This window comes from Sorex fumeus, unplaced genomic scaffold (genome assembly GCF_029834395.1).
Source record: "Sorex fumeus unplaced genomic scaffold, SorFum_2.1 ptg000081l, whole genome shotgun sequence".
Classification (NCBI taxonomy): Eukaryota; Metazoa; Chordata; class Mammalia; order Eulipotyphla; family Soricidae; genus Sorex; species Sorex fumeus.
This window is the reverse complement of record NW_026606138.1, coordinates 17,644,229-17,669,547: the sequence shown is the minus strand read 5'-3', so window position 1 is coordinate 17,669,547 and position 25,319 is coordinate 17,644,229. Positions and strand designations below refer to the sequence as shown.

At 43.4% G+C, this 25,319-nt stretch overlaps 1 protein-coding gene and 1 pseudogene across 1 annotated transcript; one reads left to right on the top strand and one right to left on the bottom strand.

The window, feature by feature from the left end:
• Window positions 1-1,110: 1,110 nt before the first annotated feature.
• On the top strand, window positions 1,111-11,490 carry LOC130038902 (olfactory receptor 56-like). Its single transcript, XM_056130698.1, has 2 exons — window positions 1,111-2,033; window positions 11,397-11,490. The coding sequence occupies exons 1-2, from the start codon at window positions 1,111-1,113 to the stop codon at window positions 11,488-11,490; spliced, it is 1,017 nt and encodes a 338-aa protein (XP_055986673.1).
• A 5,865-nt stretch (window positions 11,491-17,355) lies between these two features.
• On the bottom strand, window positions 17,356-17,681 carry LOC130038994 (small integral membrane protein 8-like; annotated as a pseudogene).
• Between the last annotated feature and the right edge of the window lie 7,638 nt (window positions 17,682-25,319).

Genomic DNA, 25,319 nt, shown 5'->3' with positions numbered 1-25,319 from the left:
AACAAGGAGTAAGCCCTTATCACCACTCAGTGTAGTAAAAAAAAATGAAATTATGGGGTTCAGAGTGTAGCTTAGTTGTGAAGTGCATGCTTTTTATGTGTGAGGCCATATATTTGATCCCTGGAATTAGGGGGAAAAAGTATGATGAGGGGCTGGAGTACAGCAGAAAGAATGTTTTCCTTGCACATGGTCCACCTGGGTTCAATCCTAACATCCCATGTGGTCCCCCCAGCACTACCAGGAATGATTCCTGAGTGCAGAGCCAGAAGTAACACCTGAGCATCTCCAGGTGCGCCCACAACCCCCCCCCCCTCCCCACCAAATGTACTAGGAAATGGTTCAAGGGTCTTTAGCACAAATTTTGTATGTAGAGCCCAGGTTTTTAAACAAACATGTAAATCATTATTTTTGGTTTATGGTCAGCATCTGGCTATCAGGGTTTATTCCTGATTGGGCACTCCAGGCTTGGGGGATCATATGGAGTGCTGAGGATCTAACCTGGATTGGTCATGTGAAAGGCAAGTACCGTACACACTGTGCTCTCTTGCTAGCACAGAGCCCAGGTTTGATTCCCTAGTACTACATGGACTCCAGACTCCAGAGCACCAATGGGAATGGGCTAAGAAATAAAATATCAACCTATATTTCTTCCTCCCCCTCCTCCTCCTCCTCCTCCTCCTCCTCCTCCTCCTCCTCCTCTTCTTCTTCTTCTTCTTCTTCTTCTTCTTCTTCTTCTTCTTCTTCTCCTCCTCCTCCTCCTCCTCCTCCTCCTTCTCCCTCCTTCCTCCTCCTCCTTCTCCTCCTCCTCCTATTCTTCCTCCTCCTCCTTCCAGCTGTACTCTATATCTTTGTCTCTTAGACCACAACTTCTTGATCCACTCACCTATAGTTGGCCATTCATGCTGTTTCCACGTCTTGGTTAGTGTGCTAAGTGTGGCAATGAACATACACCCTTCCAAATGAGTGCTTTTGTGTTTGGGGATAGCTGCAAGAGGTTCCATGATGTTATATTTCAAGAGAACAACACCTTGCCTTGTCCTAGTGCTGTGGTACTAAACACACACCTCTGCTTCCAGATCTGCCCCTGTGTGGCACAGAATTGTGTACACAATGGCCTGGGTGGGGAACCAGACCCTCATCTCCCACTTCATCCTCCTGGGCCTCTTCACCCATACCCCACTCCACCTCTTCCTCTTCTCGCTCATCATGCTCATGTTTCTCGTGGCACTGTCTGGCAATGGGCTCATGATCCTACTCATCAACGTGGACTCTCGCCTGCACAGCCCCATGTACTTCTTCCTCAGCTGGCTGTCCCTCATGGACCTCATGCTCATCTCGACCATCGTGCCGCGGATGGCTGCCGACTTCCTCTTGGGCCGGGGTACCATCTCCTTCACCGGCTGTGGGCTCCAGATCCTCTTCTTCCTCACGCTTCTGGGCGATGAGTGCTTCCTCCTGGCCTTTATGGCCTATGACCGCTATGTGGCCATCAGCAACCCGCTGAGGTACTCAGTGATTATGAGCCGTCGAGTCTGCTGGCTCATGGTGGTGGGCTCGTGGCTCTTTGGCTTGGTGGACGGGCTCATCCAGGCTGTCTTCACCCTGCGTTTCCCCTACTGTGGCTCCCAGGAGATCGACCACTTCTTCTGCGAGGTCCCAGCTGTGCTCAAGTTGGCTTGTGCCGACACGTCTCTCTACGAGACCATGATTTACGTTTGCTGTGTGCTCATGCTGCTGCTGCCCTTCTCCGTCATCTCGGCCTCCTACGTGCGCATCCTGGCCACAGTGCTCCGCATGCGCTCTGCCGAAGGCCGACAGAAGGCCTTCGCCACCTGCTCCTCACACATGGCCGTGGTCTCGCTCTTCTACGGGGCTGCGATGATCACGTACATGCGGCCACAGGCCTATCACTCTTCCAAGCAAGACAAGGTGGTTTCCGCCTTTTACACCATGATCACCCCCATGCTTAACCCCCTCATCTATAGCCTGCGGAACAAGGAAGTGACCGGGGCGCTCAAGAAACTCCTGGGGAGGTGTCCTTGCGGTGGGGGGCAGGCTTAGCTTGGCTCCTGCACAGGATTATCAGCGGCTGTTGCAGAAAAGGAGAAAGACACTCGTTCTATTGAAAATAAAAGTCACCCTTTGCTTCATGTGATAGTTCTAGTCTTCATGTCTCAGGCTGAGCCAGTGGGGTTACAAAGAACAGAGAATGCTGAGCCTTGGGCCAGAGCTAGGGCACAGCAGGGAGGGAGCTTGCCCTCATACGGTTTCAATCCCTGGCTTCTTGTAGGGGCACTTGAGGACTGTCAGGAGCGTTTCCTGGCAGTGCAGAACCAGGAGTATTTCTTGAGCATCACTGGGTTCGGCGCCAAACAAAAACAAAAGAAAACACAGTCTTCCTCCACAGCTCTTGGGAGCAGTAGCAGGGGAAGCCCTCCGACTTCAGTTACCCTCTAGGGATCACCAGTTGTTGAGAGCAGTCGCCTGTCTAGGGCTTCCTGGATCTCAAGAATGATCTGAGTATAAAGAACTAGATGTCAGCAGGAGCAATAGCACACTGTGGATGGGGAGGGTGCTTGCCTTGCAACAGCTGACGAGGGTCCCATCCCTGGCACCCCATGGAGTCCCTTGAGTCCTCCAGAATTGATCTCTGAACATGACCAGGTGTGGCACCTAAAATAACAAAAAGTAAAATAAAATAAAGATCTGACTGCCCTGCCTCATATCAACTGTATAGTTTCATTCCCAGCTCTGGAGTCCTCTGGAGGTTTCTCTGAGAGATTGTAGGCAGTCTTTTTATTTTATTTTATTTTACTTTGGTTGAATCACTGTGGGAAAAGTTATAAAGCCTTCAGGTTTAAGTATTGGTCATGCAATGATCAAACCCCTTTCCCTTCACCAGTACTTATTTTTCACCACCAAGAACCCCAGTGTACCCCCCTGCCCACCCCTCCCAATGCCTGTGAGGAAGATGAATTCTACTTAACTCTCTATCTACTTTGATTGCATTCATTATTTCGACAAAAGATGCACCATTATTATTTAGAGTTTACACCCAACAATCAGAACTACTGAAAAGGCATTGTGAAATAATTTGTTTTCTACAGCTGGTTATGAGAATGATATAATGTCGCATGGCAGCAATAGCGGCCACACAATTTTGGATTTCTGATATTTTATTTTTTAATTCTGGAGGAATTTCTGCCAAGAGCCAGATAATTACGAGATTGGTTTCTGTGGCTCTGAAGCCATGGCCATGCTGGAGAGCTGCTTGTGGGGGGGAACTCATGACCTCGGGTAGGGCGTGAAGGACGAGCTGGGAATGACCCCCTTCCCATGAGGTTGCAGCTGCCCTGTCACCGCCGGCTCATACCTGGCTTTCCAAAAAGCTCCGAGGCGGCCGCCATATTGCTGCCCAGGGGGAAAGAGGCAGAAGGGAGAGACACCCCTTCCCTCCTGGGGAGGCATGGTACCGTGGATTAATGCAAAGGCAGAGTCTTTGTACCTCTGATTGTACTTCCTTCAATCTCCCCTACCACATGTTTGGAGCTGGAGAACACTCTCTGATATAGATAGGCAAAGCCCATCTCAGTAAGCTTCCAGAAGCCTGACTAACGATTCCTGGACACAGAAGTAGGCAGATAGGCGTATGTGTGTGTGGGGGGGGGGGAGGTAGGTGGGGGGCCAGTGTTCCTAGCCATGTTTCCAGAAGCAAAGCAATGAAACCAACATATGATCTAAAGCAGTTATTCTGTCTTCCAGTGACAAAGGATGAAGGCCATTTTTCCTTTGCAGGTATAGAAATTGAGGCCGGTGGCCAGAGTGGTAGTACAGTGGGTAGGGCATTTGCCTTGCATCTGGCCAACCTGAGTTCTATTCCAAGCATCCCATGGTTCCTTGAGCACTGCCAGGAGTAATTCCAGAGTGCAGAGCCAGGAGCATAACCCTGAGCATTGCCAGGTGTGACCCAAAAAGAAAAAAAAAAGAAAAAGAAATTGAGGCCTATTCAGACTGGAAATGAGGGTCTGGAGGAGAGTACAGGGGGAAGGGTGTTTGCCTTGCATGTGGCAGACCCAAGTTCAATTCCCAGGACTACATATGGTCCTCCCAAGCCCCTCCAGGAATAATCTCTGAGTAAGGAGTAAGTCCAGAGCACTGCCAGGTATGACCCAGAAACAAAAAATGACTGTGAATGATTCAGGTTCCTGCCCACCTGTACGATAAAGATGGCTGGACCATTCCACACCCTAGGAGAGAAGAAATACCAGTAGGAACAAAAAAATTTTAAAGAAGAATTTGGAAGAAGGTCACCCAAATTGTCTTTTCCCTTGACAATACTTTAGCAACAGACTTTGTATTAAATATATATATATATATATATATATATATATATATATTTGGGGGGATGACCACATCCAGAGGTACTCAGGGCTTATTCCTGGCCCTGTGTTCAGGGATTACTCCTGACAGGGCTCAGGTGTCACTCCTGCAAGACAAGTACCCTACCTGCTGTACTATCATTCTAGCTTTCAGCAGACTCTAATCTACATGGAAATCCCCAAGCAGGAGTAATTTGGAAAAAGCCCCCCAAAAACCCACTTTGCAAAAGCAGCTGGTAACTTTTCTGCTGGTGAAACCTCAATTTTCTCTTGAACACATCAGCCTTTCTCTTGTTCTTTGTATTTCCCCTATAAAATGATTTTATTTCACATTTTTCTCCTGAAAATTAAAAAAAAATTTTTTTCGTTTTTGGGCTGTACCCAGTGGTACTCAGGGTTCACTGCTGGCGTTGAACTCAGGAATCACTCCTGGTAGTGATAGGAGTAGGATGCTGTGGATTGAACCCAGTTTGGCCATGTACAAGGAAAGCACCATCCCCACTATACCATTGTTCCAGACCCTGAAATTCTTTTCTGTGAAGGTAGACGCTCAACTTGAGAAATTTAGGTCTGGTCAGGCCTGACTCTCCTTGAGGCTGGAGCCAGAGGCTATAGGGGAGATAGCTTGCCCTGCATGTGGCCAATCCAGATTTCAATCACCAACATCACATCTAGTCCTCTGAGTAATTCCTGGGTGCAGAGGCAGAACTAACCTCTGAGCAGTTTTGAGTGTGGTCCAATAACCAGGAGCCTAAACAAACCCAAGCAATCCTTCACTCCAGTCGGTGCTCATGGCTGACTTGATCAGTTTTAACTCCCTCAGACATTTTCTTGGAAAAATCAAAGTGGGCTGAGCAGGTGGACATAGCACTTTATTATCAATGCTACTACTGATGCAGGAGCAGTGATGGTGGGTCTCTGTGCTGGGGAACTTCTTATCTGAATCCCTAACAGAAATGAGGGGAGAATATCTGTTTCTGGACTGGAGGGATGCAGTTGGAAGGGTGCTTACCTTGCATGTGATTGACCCGGGTTTGATCCCCAGCATCCCATCCCCTGAGCATCACTAGGAGTGATTGCTGAGTACAGGGCTAAGAATAAACCCCTGAGCATCCCTGGGTGTGATCCAAACACACACTCACACAAACACACACTCACACACACACACCCTAAAGAATTAAGAAAAAAATCTGTTTCTAATGTTCCCGAGGCTTCATTCCCTAGTGGGGGAGGGGGGGTTCACTCTGCCACACGTCAAGCTTATATGTGAATTCTCAGTTAGTGAATCCTGACTTTCCTGCCTTAGAAAATGTCACCCTCACATCTACACAATGGAGTACTATGCAGCTGTTAGAAAAGATGAAGTCACGAAATTTACATACAAGTGGTATTAAATGGAAAGTATCATGCTAAGTCAAATGAGTCAGAAAGAGAGGGACAGACATAGAAATATTGCATTCATCTGGGAAATATAAAGTAAGAAAATAGGAGACTAACACCCAAGAATAGCTGAGATAAGTATCAGGAGGTTCACTCCATGGCTTGGAGGCCAGCCGCACATGCTAGAGGAAAAGGCAGCTCAGATAGAGAAGGGAGCACCAAGTAAAGGGTGTTGGAAGGATCCTTCCAGGATGGGAGATGCATGCTGAAAGTAGACTATAGACCGAACATGATTGCCACTCAATGCCACTTTTGCAAACCACAGCACCCAGAAGGAGAGAGAGAGAGAAAACAAAAAGGAATGCCCTGCCACAGAGGCAGGGTGGGATGGGGGGGTGGGGAGGTAGTAGGGATACTGGGATCATTGGTGGTGGAGAATGGGCATTGGTGAAGGGATGGGTACTCGATCATTGTATAAGTAAAACTCAAGCACAAAAATTTGTAAGTCTACAACTGTACCTCATGGTGTTTCACTAATAAAAATTTTTTTAAAAAAAGAAAAAAAAAGAAAACGTCACCCTCACGTCTGGGAAAAAGGAATCACAAACCATTGAGCAGGCCAGGGAAGAGGGAATACATTTTTGCAGGGACACAAAGCATGAAAGATCACAAATAAGCTTGTGAAGTTCCTCTTTACAAAGGAGATGGGAAGGAAAAAACTAGACACAAAACAAGTCAACACCTGATTCACTCCATTTGAAATGTGTTTTACAGAAAATATGGACCAAGAACTTTAGAGAGAATCTTGACACTGTCATCAAAGATGTGTTTTCAACCATGCCGAATACAAACAGCAAGGCATATAGAAAAAGAGCATATGTGGGATAAAAATATTGCATTAAGAATTGGAACTTGAAAAAGTCAGGAGCCGGCTGAATAGAAAATTTATTCATTTAAAATTGGTATCAAGTTAGTATCAGAAGCTAGAGAGATAGTACAGCTAGTAAGCTGGTAAGCCTTGCATTTGGCTGTCTCCAGGTTTGATACTTGGTACCCCATATGGTCTCCCAAGTCCCCCAGGGCCAGGAGTGATCCCTGAGCTCAGAGCCAGGAGTAAGCCCTGAGCATGACTCACTGTGCAAAACAAGCAAGCAAACACGCATACAAAAAAATGGTATTTAGGGATTCACTCAATATGCCCTGGGTTCAAGCCCTTGTACCACATGGTTTCTTGGAGTATCACCCAAGGAAGAGATCCCCAACCCAAAACTGGAGTAGCCCCTGAGCACTGCTTGGTGAGGTCCAACACCCCCAAACAAAATAAAAACAAAAATCAACAAAGCTCAAGGAATGCAAAACCAGATTCTAGTCCAAACAAAGGCTTCACTTTGGATAAGTTCTTTTTTAAAAGAAATTTCTTTATACTTTATTGGTGTTTTAATTTGGGGGCTTCAGGGACACACCCAGCTGTTCAGGGGTGTTGGCATGTTGCTTGTGGTTCATTCCTGGCTGTGCTCAGGACAGTCCTGTGCCAGGAATTGAATCTAGGCCTCCTGAAGGCAAAGAACATGCTCCAGCTCTTTCAGCCAGCTCCCAGCCTTGGGTGGGTTCTAGCCAAAGGCAATAGAAATTTGTTTGAAACAAAGGGTCACGGCAGATGTAGAATGAGAACAAAGGCAGAAAAAGCTGGGAGCCGGAACCTGGAATCTGGTATGCCTGCACTATTGTGAAATGCCTCTGAGTTGGATGTCTCGTGACTGCCAAGTCTCTTTCTCCCGGGGAAAAGCACTCACTTAAGATAATTCCAAAAAATGTTTGCTCCACAATGTAGGCCCTTGGGTATGTAAAGCATTTAACCAGCTTAGATGAGCATAGGTTGGCAGAATGTCCTACCAATCTTTTCTTCTTTTTATTTTTTTTAAATTGAATCACTGTGACACACAGTTACAAAGTTGTTCGTGATTGGTTTTAGTTCTACAATGTTCCAACACTCCTCCTTTCACCAGTATATATTTTCCACCACCAATGTCCCCAGTTGCCCTCCCAGCCTGCCTCTATAACAGGAATTTTTCTTCTCTCTCTCTCTCTCTCTCTCTCTCTCTCTCTCTCTCTCTCTCTCTCTCTCGGCATTATGGTTTGCAATATAGGTACTAAAAGGGTATCATGTTTGTCTCTTTAACTACTTTTAGCACTCAGCTCTTGTTCAGAGTAGTCATTTCCAACTATCATTGACATAGCAGTCCCTTCTCATCCTGGCTGCCCTCTCCCCACTACCACTTGTACCAATCATGGACCATTACTTTTGGCCCTTGTTTATACTGTCCTTGGGTATTAGTCTCCTACTACTTTTTTTTTTTAGATTCCGCATTCATTTTTTTTTCTTTTTGGGTCACATCCGGCTGTGCAGAGGGGTTGCTCCTGGCTCTGCACTCAGGAATGACTCCCGGCGGTGCTCGGGGGACCATATGGGACCATATGGGGTGATGGGAATTGAACCTGGGTCGGTCGCGTGCAAGGCAAATGCCCTACCCGCTATGCTATGGCTCCGGCCCCTAAATTCTGCATTCATATTTGAAGGAGCAGATAGAGGTACCCACCCTTTTTGTGTGTTTGTTTTGGGCCACACCCTGCAACGCTCATGGGTTACTCCTGACTGCACTCAGGGATCACTCCTGACCTTAAAGGATGCCGGGAATTGAGCCCAGGTGCATGCTAGACTAATACTATACTATTGCTCCAGTTCTCTCCCCTTCTTTTTTTATAATAACATGCTCTCATTGGGGGTCACGAGGAAACATGCTCCTTCTGATGTAGTAGGTAGACAGAACAGACAGATGTTTAGAAGGTGAACATAGGTATGGTACGATATGAACTCTGTTCCAGGTCTCAGTACTTGATAGCCTTGAGGTGGAAAGGGTGTAGATCTTAGAGAAATCTGGGTTAGTATTCCCATTTTCTACAAACTTGACGCCTCTGTAAGGAAAACTGAAGAAACTTGCAGAAACTCCACGAGAAAATATCTGTGGAATGACCTGCCCTACGTAATGATTTTGAGTTCGTGCTGCATACACTGGTCATATCTCTGGAAAGCTGAATTATGACCTCAGGGACACCTGGGTTCTTATACCTGGAATGTGTGTCACAGGGCATGAAGGGTTGAATTGTGTTCTCTTCCATTAAAAAATGTATGAAAGTACTTTAATAGTTGTGAATATGATTTCATTTGGAAGTAGGGTTTTGTTGATGATCAAAGTCATCTACAAAGGTCATTAGAGTGGACCTAATGCAACATGACAGATATCCTTATACCAAAGGAAAATGTGGACAGAGACACACGGACACAGGTGCAGTGAAGGTCCTATGAAGAAGCTATCCAGGGATAAGCCACCTAAAAGCCAAGGAAAATAAAAATAACAATGAAAGTCAAGAAAGGACTGAAGCTACCAAACACCATGGGGAGAGGCAAGGATGGAATCTCCTGCCTGGCTTTTGTTTACCTTGATTCCAGATTGATGGTTTCCAGACCATCAAATGTTTCAGCCATCTGCTTCTTGGAAGCTTGTTAGCAGCTACTGGAAACATGTGGCAGAAGGGACTTCACAGATGTTGGCTGAGATTAGATTTGGAGGTGAGGGAATCACTCTGGACCACCTGGTCCTGAATGAAATCACAGGAAGGAAGGAGAGGGAGTTTTGACCACTCAGAAGGTGACAAGGTCATGGAAGCAGAGGGGGGATTTGATGATGCCATTGTTGCTGGCTTTGAGAATAGGAGAAGGGGCCAGAAAATAATGAAGGACACAAGTGGCCACTGGTCACTAGAAAAGGCAAAAGTTATTATTTCAGAACTTTCAGAATAATCTGCTGCTACTACTTGGGCTCAATTTTAAATTTTTAATTATTTTTAATTAAATGTTTTCTTAGTGATTGAGATTCTGTGGTTTATATACCATTTTCAGCTTGTTTGTTTAATCCTGGTTGTGCTCAGGACTTATTCCTGGCTCTGTGCTCAGGGATCACTTCTGGAAGGGTTGAGGTGCTGGGGATTGAACCCTGGTCAGCCGTGTATAAGGCAGGCACCCAAGCCACTATGATGCAGCCTTCGCCCTACAATAACGGTTTCTCATGCACATAATTCCAACACCACACCCATCACCTCTGTACCACTACTCTCACCCAAGGAACGAACAACCCTCCTTCTTACTGCCCCAATGCCTTGCATCTTTATTTTAATTTTCATTGAATCATAGTGAGTTACAGTTACAAAGTTGTTCCTGATTGGGTTTCAGTCATACAATGTTCCAAATAAATAACCTTCAGCATTCATTTAAGAGAAGTTTCAGATGAAAGGAGTAGAGGATTTATAATACAGAAACGGGAAATCTCTTCAAACTGAAGATGGTATTTTGAAAAGGTATTATTGCAAAAAATATGATGAAAGATCTACACTCAAATGCTTTCATATGCAGTCTCAGGATGCCAGTGATAAAGAACTGAGTAAAAAGCTTCCCAGAGACAAATACAGTTTACCTGTGAGCTGTGAACTTTACAAAGGAAAGAATCAGACTGACATCGCCATAGTAGTAAGGAGGGGCCAGAGCAATAGTACTGGTAGGGCATTCGCCTTGCAGTCACAAGCCAGGAGTAAGCCTTGACCACTATTTTTGGATGTGGCCCCAGAAAAACAAACAAAAAGAAACTTAAAGCTTGGTGTGGGAGGTTTCGATGCATGGCTTCTTGGGTAAAGAGTTTCCTGCCATTCTATCTGGTTTGCCCTGTCCCATGAACTTTCTCTATCCTCCAGATAAAGCCAAATGAGGGCTCATTCACAGCTAGTGGAAATGTTGTCTGTTACAACTCTTGTGAAGACAGTATGGAGAGTCTCAGTAAATTTAGAATTGAGCTAGAAATTCCACTTTTGGACATTTATCCCCAGGACATAAAAACACTCTCTCAAAAGGACATATGTTCCGCGTAATTCATTGCTGCATCAATACAATAGCTGAGATATGGAATTAACCTGAGATATGGGTCCAACGACAGATTAATGGATTATAAAGACGTGGTATATGTATATTATAGAATACTATGCAGCTGCAAGGAATGATGAAATAAAATTTGCTGCAACATGTATGGAACTGGAAGATATTGTGTTGAGTGAAGTAAGCCAGAAATAGAAGACAAACACAGATGATCTCACTTAATTGGCGAATATAGAATAATGTAAATGTACTGTAGTAAAAGGGGGTTGTTTAGATCATCCTTGACCCCAACGTTTAGAGAGGAGTCAGAGAAGCAAAGAAATCAAGAAGCAATGAGTTAACAGGTTCAGGGCTTCAGTTACACAGGTGATAAGAGTGAGGGAGTACAGCCATATACCCAAAACACAGGTTCAACAGAACTGAAAACATGAGATCTAATTGGTAACGACTGAAACCTTGTAATGTGCCTGTGGACAGGTGGGGAGTTGTGGGGGTGGGGGAGGAGTAGGGTTGGGATGGGGAGGGAATCTAGGAATACTGGTGGAGGGAAGTTGACACTGATGAAGGGATTGGTGTTGAATTATTGTATCCTAAAATTCAACTATCAGTAACTTTGTAAATCATGGCTCTTTAATTAAAATTTTTTAAAAAAAAAGAATGAGGGCTTCCTGTCGAGTGCACCAGGAAGAAAACACAATCACACTCAAGTCTGCAAGAAGGGAAAGACTTTTATTGCTCTCTGGAGTGTAATGGAGGCAGAAGCTGTACTCAAGTTCCCTCCTGGTTCCTTTGTTTCAGGGAATATTTATATAAATAAGGAGAGGCTGGAAACTTCTCTTTTGTTTATTACTCATGAAGACCTTGAGGAAAAACGGAAGTCTCAGAATCAACGGGACAATGGTGTGTTTTATGTGTTTCCTCTTGAAACATCATTTGTAGGGGCCAGCGAGCAGGCTCAAATGTCTGGAACACATGCAGACACCCGAGTTTGATGTCTGTCGCTACATGGCTCCTGGAGGACCACTGAGAGTAGTACTGATGGACCAGTACAGTTGACTGTGGCTAATAAGAAGCAGTAAAATATAACTGGCAGCAAGTCTTAGATTCTTCTGTCTTGTATTTTCTTGTGCAGGTGAGTGTGTGTGTGTGTGTGTTTGTGTGTGTGTGGTGATGTTGGTGATGTTGGTGATCCAGGGTCACACAATTTTGAGGCATGCAATTTTCTTCATCCCCTATTCTGCCTTGTGTAGGTAAAAGTCAAGTAGAAACAAGGAATGAAGGGTTGTTTGAGTGAATTTTTTTTCCTTTCTGCAACAATAGTTGTAAGTTATTTGTCATTTCTGCAAAGCAGTACTTGCAAAGCAGAGGTGAAGAAGTTAGGATTCTTTTTTGTTTTGTTTTGAGGCCACAACTGGTGGTGCACAGTGCTTATTCTTGGGTTTGCACACAGGGATTAGTTTTTTAAAAATTAAAATATTTTTTGTTGTTCTTCAATCACAGTTACAAAGTTGTTCAGGATTGGGTTTCAGCCATACAATGTTCCAATACCCATCCCTTCATAGGTGCATTTTTACCACCATCAATGTCCCCAGTTTCCCTCCTGCCAACCCCCCCCCATCTCCCACACCCACACTCCACACCCCAGCCTGCCTCTATGGCAGGCGCTCTCTCTCTCTCTCTCTCTCTCTCTCTCTCTCTCTCTCTCTCTCTCTCTCTCTCCCTCTCTCTCTGCCCATTTGGGCATTATGGTTTACAATACAGGTACTGACAGGTTATCATGTATAAGGGATCACTTCTGAGGTTCCAGGGGATCAAACGTGGGTTCACCAGCAAGCAAGCACTCTACCTTCTATACTATGGATGCAAACCTAGGCTATACTTTGGATCTAGCCTGACTTAACAGTGTCAAGTAACAGTTACTCTAGGGACATGGCTTCACTTGTGTCTGACCTCTTCATATAAGAGACATACGTGACTGCTTTAGTTCACTTGTGCCAACCCTCAACTGTTTTTGATTTTGGGCTACATCTGGTGGTGCTCAGGGCTTACTCCTGGCTCTGCTCAGGGATCACTCCTGGCATGGGTCAGGGGACCCTTTGGGGTGCTGAGGATTAAACCTGGGTCTGCCATATGCAAAGCAAACACCCTTCCTCTGTACCATTTCTTGGGCTCCCAATGTCAGTCCTCAAATGGAGGCCCCTTTCTAACTGGGGACTCTCATCTGTAAGAAGGAAACAACTAGGAAATAACCAGATCATTGCACTGGAAATCAAGAAATATAAATAACCTTTGGCCAAAGAAGAAACTGAGTTGGAAATTACAAAGTATTTTTAAATGAATGACATTCTCAGTTCCTATTATTACTTAATTGAAATAACGTTGAATTATAACATTATGTTTCAGGTGTTCATCATCGAAAATCAGCATGTGCATCCTCTTTCTCTTGATTTACCCCCACTTGCTCTTGCCTTTCTCCTTCCCTTGTGTCATCTACTAATTGGTCTTATCCCAAAGTGATAAGTACTTTTTTGTTTTGTTTCAGAGCCCACCAGCATTGTTCAGGAACTACTCCTTGTGGTGCTCAGGGGACCATAAGAGATGCTTGGGAGTGAACCTGGGTCTGCTGCGTGCAAGGAAAATACCCTCCCCGCTGTTCTATCGCTCCAGCCCCAGGATCTTCCTTTTATAGTGGAATAATATTCGATTGTATCCTACGTTTTTTTCCCTTTCTAATGTTGATAGAACCTTGTTTACTATAAATGTTCCTTCATCCCGAGTATGAGCTCAGTTTTATTGAGATCCTCTTTCCCCACCACCACCAATTTAATAAACTTATAATGCTGTGTGAGTTTAAGGAGTACAAGTAGTGATTTTCCCTACATATGTAGTGAAATTATTAACATAGTTCACATACATATTTGAGGTAGATTTTTTTGCCACACCTGACAGTGTTGAGCTCTCACTCCTGGCTCTGTGCTCAGGGATATTCCTGACAGTGCTCAGGGGACCAATGGGATGCAGGGGATCAAATCTGCATTCACCTCATGCAAGCAAGTGCCATATCCACTATACTAACTCTCTGCTCTCCCATTACTTGTTTTTAACCAATAATATTTAATTATTTTATATAGATTAAAAAACATACATTTCCTTGTACTGATAGGAACCCTTAGTAGGGCCAGAGCAATAGTATAGTGGGTAGGGCACTTAACTGGCCAACCTGGTTTTGATCTGGGTGCCCCTTATGATCCCCTGAGCACCATTTTGAGTGATCACTGAGTGCAGAGCCAGGAGTAAGCGATGAGAATTGCCAGGTGTGGCCCCCCAAACAAAATAAAACAAATGAAAAATAAATAGTGAAAAAACCCTTAGCATTTTCTCTCTTTATAACTTCCATTGAGATAAAGATTTTGAAGGAGTTACTTGAGCCCAGATCCCACTGGGTCCAAGCCATTAGGTGGTGAAAGAATTTACCAGAAGCAAGATAGTTTAGACAGAGTAAAGTCAGTTTACTAAAAGAGAGTCCGCTGGTCATATGGACACGGTGGAGACCTTGTCTAGCATTTTTGGGGACACTTTTTAAAAATTGAATCACTGACAGATACAAATTACAAAGTTATTCATGATTGGGTTTCAAGTCATACAATGTTGACAGCCACCCCTTTACCAGTGTACCTTTCCCACCACCAATGTCCCCAGTTTTCCCCCTGCCATTTTCTTCTCTCTCTCTCTCTCTCTCTCTCTCTCTCTCTCTCTCTCTCTCTCTCTCTCTCCTCTTTTGGCTACTATAATTTGCAAACTGTTATTGAAAGGTTATCATGTATATCCCTTTACCTCCTTCAGCACTCAGTTTTTGTCCAGAGTGATCATTCCCAACTACCATTGCCACAGTGGTCTCTTCTCTGTCCTAGCCGCCCTTTCCTCAGAACTCATGACAAGCTTCCAATTATGGAGCTGGAGCAACCCAGTTGATGGTGTTTGCCCAGTGGATGGTGTTTGCCTTGCACATATCTGACCTGAGTTTGATCCCCAGCATCTCATATGGTACACTGAGGTCCACCAGGAGTAATTTCTGAGTACAGAGCCAGGAGTAACCCCTGAGCATTGGCTGCATGTGACCCAAAAAGCCATAAAAGAAAAGCTTCCAACCATGGATCGGTCCTCCCAGCCCTTGTTTCTTCTGTCCTTGAGAATTAATCTCATATTAAAGAGACACTTTTTTTTTTTTTGCTTTTTGGGTCACACCCGGCGATGCTCAGGGGTTACTCCTGGCTCATGCACTCAGGAATTGCTCCTGGCGGTGCTCAGGGGACCATATGGGGTGCTGGGAATCGAACCTGTGTTGGCCATGTTGGCTGCATGCAAGGCAAACGCCCTACCCGCTGTGCTATCTCTCCAGCCCCTAAAGAGACACTTTCTATCTGGGAAAGTTCAGGCAGGAAACTTCTGTTTTCTATAGAGGAGTTGGTCCTGGGAAGGGGAAATTTGGAAATAAGTACCTAATATTGAGGAGAAAGCAGGTCTATAAATTATTCTAAGCCAATGACACAGGAATATAAGAAATATGTATAGTAATTTGATCAACTATGAAATGTTCTGAGACAAACATATAAAGAATATAAAATAATTTTAACCTATCCCAGAAAGGGCATAGTATGGCCAATTCTAGAATTTTTGAGTACAAAGGCATAGAATGCATGTCTTGCTGGACCAAATTGATAAAGCAGAGGTATCTAGGCCAGTTCTGGGATCTGGAGTGGGCGTAGCAGAATGAGCAATGGTGAGGCCTTCTGACTCAGTTGATTGTCTTAACAGGGAGGGTCTCAGCTTCCCAGGCCTTTGAAGTGGAGACTTAAGCTGGGTATCTTTTTATTTTCTTTTGGGTCACATACAAATGATACTCGGGGTTACTCTGCACTCAGGAATTACTTCTGGTGGTGATTGGGGGACCATAAGAGGTGCTTGGGATCAACCCCAGCTAAAGCATGTGCAAGGAAAACACCTTATAGGCTATTCTATTGCTCCAGCACCAATGCCTGGGCATCTTTTATTTTTTTTTGAGAGTGGGGGTTCTTTTGCCTGATCTCTTCAGAGAACAGAGCACATGGTGCTAGCCATGGTCACAAGTGTTAAGAATCAGAGTGGACAAATGGACAGTGTCTAAGTTATACAGAATAACAGACCTCTGACCCATTCTGCCACCAACCTGTCCAGAATTTCAGCCTTCTGAAAGTCAGAGTAGGAGGAAGTGAGAAAACTATTTTAATAACAATGTAAGAAACTCACAATCATTTCGGTAACAATAGACTCCAAATGGCATGGACTTGATTTATTACCGACAACTTCCCTCATTTTTTTGTATTGCTTCCAACTTAAGACCAACCGAAAACAATGACATGTCCCTGTCCCAATGAGACATTCGTGTCTGTAGAGATCCAGCTGCCTCTATCTCTATCCAGGAGACATCTGAAGTTCTTTCTAATCTAGTTTCCATTCAAAAACATTTCCCCTCTTCCAGTCTGAAGTCTCTGTGAAAACCCAAGTACAGTGCCGGAGACCCTTGCTCTAATCAGCTCTTGAATGAGCTTACTTTGCTTGTCTTCCAGGACTTATTTTTTTATGTGTTCACAGTTTTTTTGTGGAATGAGTCATGAAGAATAACCACATGAATGAATAGGCCCACACACGAGGTATGTTTGTAGCAGAACTGTGCAGGTACCACTTCCTGACACCCATCACTAAATTTCCAGACTCTTTATGGAGGCTGACACTCATGATGATCCTTTTCTTTCCCAGACTCCCACAAGGCAAGGGTCTTGTGAGGACCCTAGAAGCAGTGAACACCACCTCCTCGTCTTGAGTGGGAATCTAGGCATATTCGTTAATGCCAGTTCATTTTTTTTTGCCAGTTCATTTTTAATTGATTTTTTTATTAAAAACAGCATGATTTACGTATACAGTTCTTCCACATATTTAGTGTTCCAACTTCACCAGTATGACCAATGTCCCCAGTTTCCCTCCCAATCCCAATGTGTTCTCTTTGCCACATAGCAAATTTACTTTCTCTTGCTTATTCCAACAAGATTAAAAAAAAAAGAAGTTCTGTAAGGTCGCCCGAAGAAATTCACATCAGGACCCACAGCCTAGAATGGAACAAACATGGTGAGAGACTGTCTGAGTTCATCATGTTGACCAAGACCATCCATGGTAACTCGCAGTTCCAGAAGGCTGAATCTAAATGTTGGGCATGGGAGTCTCCCTGTGGACAGTTCCACAGTGAAATTGACCACATCATATTCAATTGAATGTTTTTTTAATACACTCAAAACTTTTATTATAAAGAACTTACTAATTAACAACGAAAAAAAAGATCCATTCACAATAAGAGAATTTCACAGAAGATAAATATCAATGAGCTCTTTCAGTGGGAAAAGAACAAGAGCATTGCTGCAGCTATGAAAGGGACAAAATTCATTGCAGAGACCTGTATGCATTAGCTTCCTTCTTCCCTTCCCTTAGCAAGACTTTCCAGAACTAGAAACACGACACTGCACTCTCAGGAAGGAAGAGATTTCAGAGCTCTTCATCAAGGTCCATCTGTAGCAAGCAACACTATTAATCCCACTTTGATGCTCTCCTCCTCATTGAACTGTTCCCCTCACTATCAATAGCTTCATAGAGGTCCTTTTTATTCTCTTGCATTGCATGCAGAGGTCCTTTTTATTCTCTTGCATTGCATGCAGATAACCAATATAAGCCACACAGAGTGAGAAAGTTATCAATCTGAAAGCCATTAAAGGTTTGTTGGGCTTAATGAAGAGCTCTGGATTCACAGCTCAAAACAAAGTGGTTGTGCAGACCCCTCTGAGGCCCGGGTTTGGAAAGTCTTTCTCTTTGGGTGGTTCCTTTTTAAAGGATGGTGATTCCAGTACTGAAGACATCTTGTTGTTTAATCATTTATTACCTTTATCAAATGGGCAGCATTATTTATTCAGAGACTTGCCAGAGTAGCCTGACACCAGGTCTCCTCTGCCTGGTACCGGCTCAATTGACGGTTTTGTCTGACCTATGTCACTGTTGTCCCAAAATTCCAAATGAGATCAGACCACACTCTCCTTTGTGCAAAATTCTACTTCACGGAATGGGGAGAAAGGGCTGCAAAGTTTGAGAACTCCCAGAACTGGGAGCTGTTTGGCACTATTGCGGCAATATGGGAAGATGTTGTCGTTGACAACATCGATGAGGAATACAATCGACTGGTTCAGCACCTCCAGGACTGTTCGAGGAATGCTGAAAGTGAGAAATCCACAAAAAGATGCCTGTTTTTGGAAACTTTGAGGTCAATGTGGTTTGGTGCTAACCTCAGGCAATCAGAAGCTAACGTCTGAGCTCACAAAGCTACGCAGAGAAACAATAAAGGAAGACCTCAAAGAGAGAAAAGCAGCAGTGTTAGCTGATGTGGCAGAAGCTGGGGAAAGTATTCGCAATCCCTACCTATCCTTCGCCAACTATAATACCAACATGACTGCTCTCCGATGTCCTGATGGATCTATCACATCTTCCAGAAGTACTATGGAGAAGATTATCCATGACTTCTACTTGGATCTTTTTGGTAGCCACGTCCACCTGCCCACATACCAAATTCCACAGGATGGATATGTTATTCCCAGAGTTCTCTCTTCCAAAATCCGACATGCCATTTTGTCTGTAAAGAAGCGTACAGCATCCGGTCCAGACAAGGTCAGACCTGAGCACCTGAAGAATCTGCCGCCATTACTCAATAATACATTGGCTCGGCTCTTCACACGCTACCTATCTGAATGCAAGGTTCCGTCCCAGTGGAAAACCAGCAGGACTGTTCTGTTGTACAAGAAGGGAGACATCTACAACATTGGCAACTATCGCCTGATCTACCTGATCTGTCGTTTACAAGCTGTTCACTTGAGTCATTCTAAATAGGATTGGCAGAACACTAGACGAAGGACAACCATGCGAGCAAGCTGGGTTCTGAAAAGGATTCGGCACGATCGACCATATCCACAGGGTGACCAAGCTCATTGAGGTTTCGTGAGAGTTCAAAATGCTGCTCTGTCTAACATTCATCAATTTAAAGAAGACCTTTGATTCTGTTGAGACTGACATGGGCATCGAAGCCCTAGCCAAACAGGGAGTTCAAACTCAGTACATCAGGATCCTCTGTGAGCTGTATCACAGATTCACCAGCAGGATCTCACCATTCTACAAGGAAGTGATCATCGATGTAAAGAGAGGGGTTCAGCAGGGTGATACCATTTCACCGAAACTCTTCGGTGCCACCCTAGAGAATGTCATACGATGACTGGAATTGGAAGGAATGGGAGTGAAGGTAGGCAACTACACCTCCTCTACTTTACTAATGACATCATTCTAATAACACCAAACATTAGTCAAGTGGCACAAATACTGGTCAACTTCAACTGTGAGTGTGGAGAGGTCGGATTGCAGCTGAATCTCACGAAGACAATGCTCATGAGAAACGATCTAGTTCCTAACTTTCCATCTGCTCTCAACGGAAAGAACATCAAAGAATGCAGCAGTTATGTGTACATGTGTTGAGAACTCAACATGACGACTTGGCACCATAACTGCACAGGAGGAAGAGAGTGGCATGGAATGCTCTCAAGAGAGCCAAAGAAGTGATTAAAAGGACGAAGAACCTCTGGCTCCAGGCACATCTTTTTGACTCCACCATTCTTCCTGCACTAACATACACTTCAGAGTCCTGGGCTCTATGAAAACAGAATGAGAACGCTATTCGTGTCTCCCAACTACGAATCAAAAGAGCTATGCTTCGAGTATCACGATTCATTCAAGTGAGTGGAGGAATCCAGAGCTCTGACCTCTGTCGACGATGATAATCAGGCACGCTGCCTTATTGCCAAGGTTTCAAAAATCAGATGGGCCTGACACGTAATGCAATTTAGAGAAGATCTCTGGACTAGAGTCATTACAGAGTGGGTTCCACGGACATCAAAAGAACGCATGGCCTCCCACCTTCAAGTAGGTCGGACTTCTTCGTCAAGAACCTGAACGAACGGTTTGATGCGAGCAGACGACAATGGCTACACTAGCATGCTTCAAGGACGAATGGTGCCTGCTCAAGCAAATCGATAAGCAACGAAATGACAAGTGATACAAGTGATATTCCAACAAGACCTGTAAGACCTGGCCAATATAATGATCAGAAAGTAAATCAGGAAGGGCCAATTAGTGACTGCCATATGATTTTCACCTATATAAGTATGAAAATTAAAACTATATTGCATAAACAATATAAAACTCCTATTCTCATATGTATATGTATTTTTTATTTTTATTAGTGAGACACCATGAGGTACAGTTGTACACTTACAAATTTTGTGCTTGGGTTTCAATTATTTTTTTTTCAGCATATCCTTATTTATTTATAAATTTTTTATGTTATGCTTTCAATTGTTGTTCATGATCAAAGAAAAACAGAAAGTCATTTTATAATATAACTGTTCATATCTTGTAATTTGAAGGCATATTCATATTGGCAATACCAGGTCATAAATGTTTTTTTTATTTTTTTTATTAGTGAAACACCATGAAATACATTTATAGACTTATAAATTTTTGTGCTTGGGTTTCAGTTATACAATGATCAAGTACCCATCCCTCTACCAGTGCCCATCCTCCCCCACCACGGGTCCTAGCATCCCTCCCACCCCACCCCACCACCCCCCCGTCCCACCCTGCCGCTGTGGCAGGGCATTCCCCCTTGTTCTCTCTCTCTTCTTTTGGGTACTGTGTTTTGCCAGAGAGGCATTGAGTGGCAATCATGTTTGGTCTATAGACTACTTTTAGCATGTCTCTCCCACCCTGGGAGGGTCTTCACAACACCCTTTATTTGGTGCTCTCTTCTCTATCTGAGCTTCCTTTTCACCTAGCACATGTGGCTGGCCTTCAAGTCATGGAGGAAAATTCCTGGTACTAATCTGAGCCATTCCTGGGTGTTAGTCTCCCGTTTTGTTGCTTTATGTTCCCCAGATGAATGCAATCTTTCTGTGTCTATCCCGCTCTTTCTGACTCATTTCGCTTAACATGATACTTTCCATGCAGTACCACTTGTATGTAAATTTCATAACTTCATCTTTTCTAACAGCTACAGAGTACTCCATTATGTAAATGTACCAAAGTTTCTTTAACCAGTCATCTGTTCTCGGGCACTCAGGTTTTTTCCAGATTCTGGCTATTATAAAGAGTGCTGCAATGAACAAACAATTGCAGATGTCACTTCGACTATACCTTTTTGCCTCTCTGGGATATATTCCCAGGAGTGCTATAGCTGGGTCAAATGGGAGATCAAATTCTAATTTTTGAGAATCGTCCATACTGTTTTCCAAAAGGGTTGGACCAGCCTGCATTCCCACCAGCAGTGAAGGAGGGTCCCTTTCTCGCCACATCCGCGCCAGCACCTGTTGCTTTTGTCCTTGTGGATGTGGGCCAGTCTCTGTGGTGTGAAATGATTTATCTCATTGTTGTTTTGATCTGCATCTCTCTGATGATTAGTGATGTAGAGCATTTTCTCATGTGCCTTTTTGCCATTCGGATTTCTTCTTTGAGAAAGTTTCTGTTCATCTCCTCGCCCCATTTTTTGATGGGGTTGGGTGATTTCTTCTTGTGTAGTTTAACCAGTACCTTGTATATCCTTGATATCAACCCCTTGTCGGATGTGTATTTGGTGAATATTCTTTCCCATTCTGTAGGCTGTCTTTGTATTTTGGTCACTGTTTCTTTTGAGGTGCAGAAGCTTCTTAGTTTAAGATAGTCCCATTTGTCTATCTCTGTTTTCACTTGCTCGGCCAGTGGCGTGACATCTTTGAAGATACCATTAACTTCAATATAGTGGAGAGTTTTGCCAATTTTGTCTTTAATAAACATTATGGATTCCGGTCTGATGTTGAGGTCATAAATCCATTTCGATCTTACTTTTGTGCATGGCGTTAGGCAGAGATCTGAGCCCACTTTTTTGCATGTAACTGTCCAGTTTTGCCAGCACAATTTATTAAAGAGGCTTTCCCTGCTCCATTTCACTTTTCTTGCCCCCTTATCGAAGATTAGATGATTATATGTTTGGGAGGAGATGTCAGTATATTCAACTCTGTTCCATTGGTCTGCAACTCTGCCTTTGTTCCAGTACCATGCTGTTTTGATTATTACTGCTTTGTAGTAGAGCTTGAAGTTAGGTAGGTTGATTCCTCCCATTTTCTTTTTCCCAAGAATTGCTTTAGCTATTCGTGGGGGCTTATTGTTCCATATAAATTTCAGGAGTGTTTGCTCCATTTCCTTGAAGAATGTTGTGGGTATCCTTATAGGGATTGCATTGAATTTGTACAGTGCCTTGGGAAGTATTGCCATTTTGACAATGTTGATTCTCCCCATCCATGAACAGGGGATATTTTTCCATTTCCTCGTGTCCTCTTTTATTTCCCGAAGTAGCGTTTTGTAATTTTCTTTGTACAGATCCTTTACTTCCTTAGTTAAGGTGATTCCTAGGTACTTGATTGTCTGGGGCACAATTGTGAATGGAATTGTTTTCTTCATGTCACTTTCTTCTCTTTCACTATTTGCATATAGGAAAGCCATGGATTTTTGGGTATTGATTTTATAGCCTGCCACTTTACTATACATACCTATTGTTTCTAGGAGTTTCTTGGTAGAGGTTTTAGGGTTCTCTAAGTATAGTATCATGTCATCTGCGAATAGTGAGAGCTTAATTTCTTCTTTCCCTATCTGGACGCCCTTAATATCTTTTTCTTGCCTAATCGCTATTGCAAGTACTTCCAGTACTATATTGAACAGCAGTGGAGAGAGTGGGCATCCTTGTCTCGTCCCTGACCTTAGGGGGAAGGCTCTCAGTTTTTCCCCATTGAGGATGATGTTTGCTGTAGGTTTGTGGTAGATGGCTTTAACTATATTGAGGAAAGTCCCCTCTATCCCCATTTTGGCAAGGGTTTTCATCATGAATGGGTGCTGGATCTTGTCAAATGCTTTCTCTGCATCTATTGATATGATCATATGATTTTTATCTTTTCTTTTGTTGATATGATGGATTATGTTGATTGATTCCCGAATGTTGAACCATCCTTGCATCCCTGGGATGAATCCTACTTGGTCATGATGTATGATCTTTTTGATGAGTTGTTGAATTCTATTGGCTAGTATTTTGTTGAGAATCTTCGCATCCGTGTTCATCAGGGATATCGGCCTGTAGTTTTCTTTTCTTGTGGTGTCTTTGTTTCCTTTTGGTATTAGAGAGATATGGGCTTCATAGAAACTGTTTGGGAGAGTTTCCGTTTTTTCAATTTCCTGGAAAAGCTTGAGAAGAACTGGCAATAGGTCCTCTTTAAATGTTTGGAAAAATTCGCTAGTAAATCCATCTGGACCTGGGCTTTTGTTTTTGGGAAGACTTTTGATTACAGTTTCAATTTCCTTGATGTGAATAGGTCTATTCAGGTACTCTATATCTTCTTGATTCAGCTTTGGGAGATGATAGGAATCCAGGAATTTATCCATTTCTTCTAGGTTCTCTTGTTTCGTGGCATACAGACTTTCAAAGTAGTCTCTGATGATCTCTTGAATTTCTTTAGTTTCTGTTGTGATATCCCCATTCTTATTTCTGATTCGATTTATTAAGGCTCTCTCTCTCTGTTTCTTTGTGAGTGTTGCTAGTGGTTTATCTATCTTATTTATTTTCTCGAAGAACCAGCTCTTGGTTTCATTGATCTTTTGGATTGTTTCTTTGTTTTCCATGTCGTTGATTTCTGCTCTAAGTTTTATGATCTCTTTCCTTCTGCCTGATTTAGGCTCTTTCTGTTGATCCTTTTCTAAGGTCTTGAGCTGTGAGGTCAAGTTGTTTATGTGCATCGTTTTTACAGTCCTAAGATATGCTTGCAGAGCTATAAATTTTCCCCTTAATACAGTTTTCGCTGCATCCCATAAGTTCTGGTAGTTTGTGTCTTCATTCTCATTTGTTTCCAGGTATCTTTTGATTTCGTCCTTGACTTCGTTCTTGACCCACTCATTGTTCAGCATCGAGTTGTTTAATTTCCAGGTTTTTGATTTTGTTCTCCGTGTCAGTGTGTGATTCACTTCTATCCTCAGTGCATCATGGTCTGAAAAGATGGCTGATACTATTTCTATCTTCCTGATTCTGTTGAGTTATGTTTTGTGTCCTAGGACATGGTCTATTTTGGAAAATGTTCCGTGCGCACTGGAGAAGAATGTGTATTCTTTGTTTGGGGGGTATAAAGCCCTGTATAGGTCTATAAGCCCTTTCTCTTCTATTTCTTCTTTCAAATCCAATAATTCCTTGCTGGGTTTTGTTCTTGTTGATCTATCCAGAGTTGATAAGGCGATGTTGAAGTCTCCAAGTACTATTCTGTTGGTAGCGATGTCCTCCTTAAAATCTGTTAGCAGTTGTTTTAGATATTTAGCTGTTCCCTCATTAGGTGCGTATACATTTAAAAGTGTGATTTCTTCCTGCTGTATGTATCCCTTGATGAAGAGAAAATAGCCTTCACTGTCCCTTCTAATCTTTTTCAATGTGAAATTAATGTTGTCGGATACTAGTATGGCCACCACAGCTTTTTTGAAGGGGCTGTTTGCTTGCAGGATTGTTTTCCATCCTTTGACTTTGAGTCTGTGTTTGTTCTGGCTATTGAGATGAGTTTCTTGTAGGCAGCAGAATGTTGGGTTCTGTCTCTGTATCCATTTTGCCACTCTGTGTCTCTTAAATGGTGAATTTAGACCATTGACATTGAGAGAGAGTGTGGTTATGGGGGTTTGTGTCATTTTCTGTAGGGTGTGTTGTGGTTGTAGGGTTTGTCTTGTCTTATAGTAGCCCCTTTAGGCCTTGCTTTAGGTTTGGTTTTGAGTCTATGAAGTTCCTGAGCTGCTGTTTATTTTCTAAAATAGTGTACCCTTCCTTCGATTTTGAGGGAGAGTTTAGCAGGATAGAGTATTCTTGGTGAAGCATTCATTTCAGTGAGTTTTTTTGACTATATCTTGTCACTGCCTTCGGGCTTGCGGGGTTTCCTCTGATAGGTCTGCTGTGAATCAAGGGGTGCTCCTTTGTATGTGATTTCCTTCTTTGCCCTTGCTGCTTGCAGTATTGTGTCTCTATCGGCAGGATCAATCATTCTAACTATGATATGCCTTGGAGTGTTTTTGTTGGGGTCTCTTTTAGCTGGCACATTTCGGGCTTCTTGAACCTGAATGGCTGCATTGTGGAGCTCTGGGAATTTTTCAGCAATGATTTGTTTGACGGTGTTTTTTTCGTTGGGATTGTTTCCCTGAGCTTCAGGTAGTTCCATGATTCTAATGTTGTTCCTCTTGGAATCATCTGCTAGGACTCTGATTCTCTGTAGAGTCATTTTGAGGTCCCTTGCCACTATTTGTTGTTCCGTGTTGGCTTGGCGCAGCTGATCTTCCAGCTCACTGATTCTCTCTTCAGCTGCAGTCATTTTATTTTTAAGACAAGAAACTGAGTTTCTCATTTCATCTACAGAGTCTTT

What these genes read in the sequence shown, in the direction of transcription:
- LOC130038902 (XM_056130698.1), top strand. Translation starts at nt 1,111, where the DNA reads ATGGCCTGGGTGGGGAACCAGACCCTCATCTCCCACTTCATCCTCCTG. An exon ending in CTCAAGAAACTCCTGGGGAG is followed by an intron (nt 2,034 to 11,396) that starts GTGTCCTTGCGG and finishes TTAAAAAAAAAG; the next exon opens with AATGAGGGCTTCCTGTCGAG.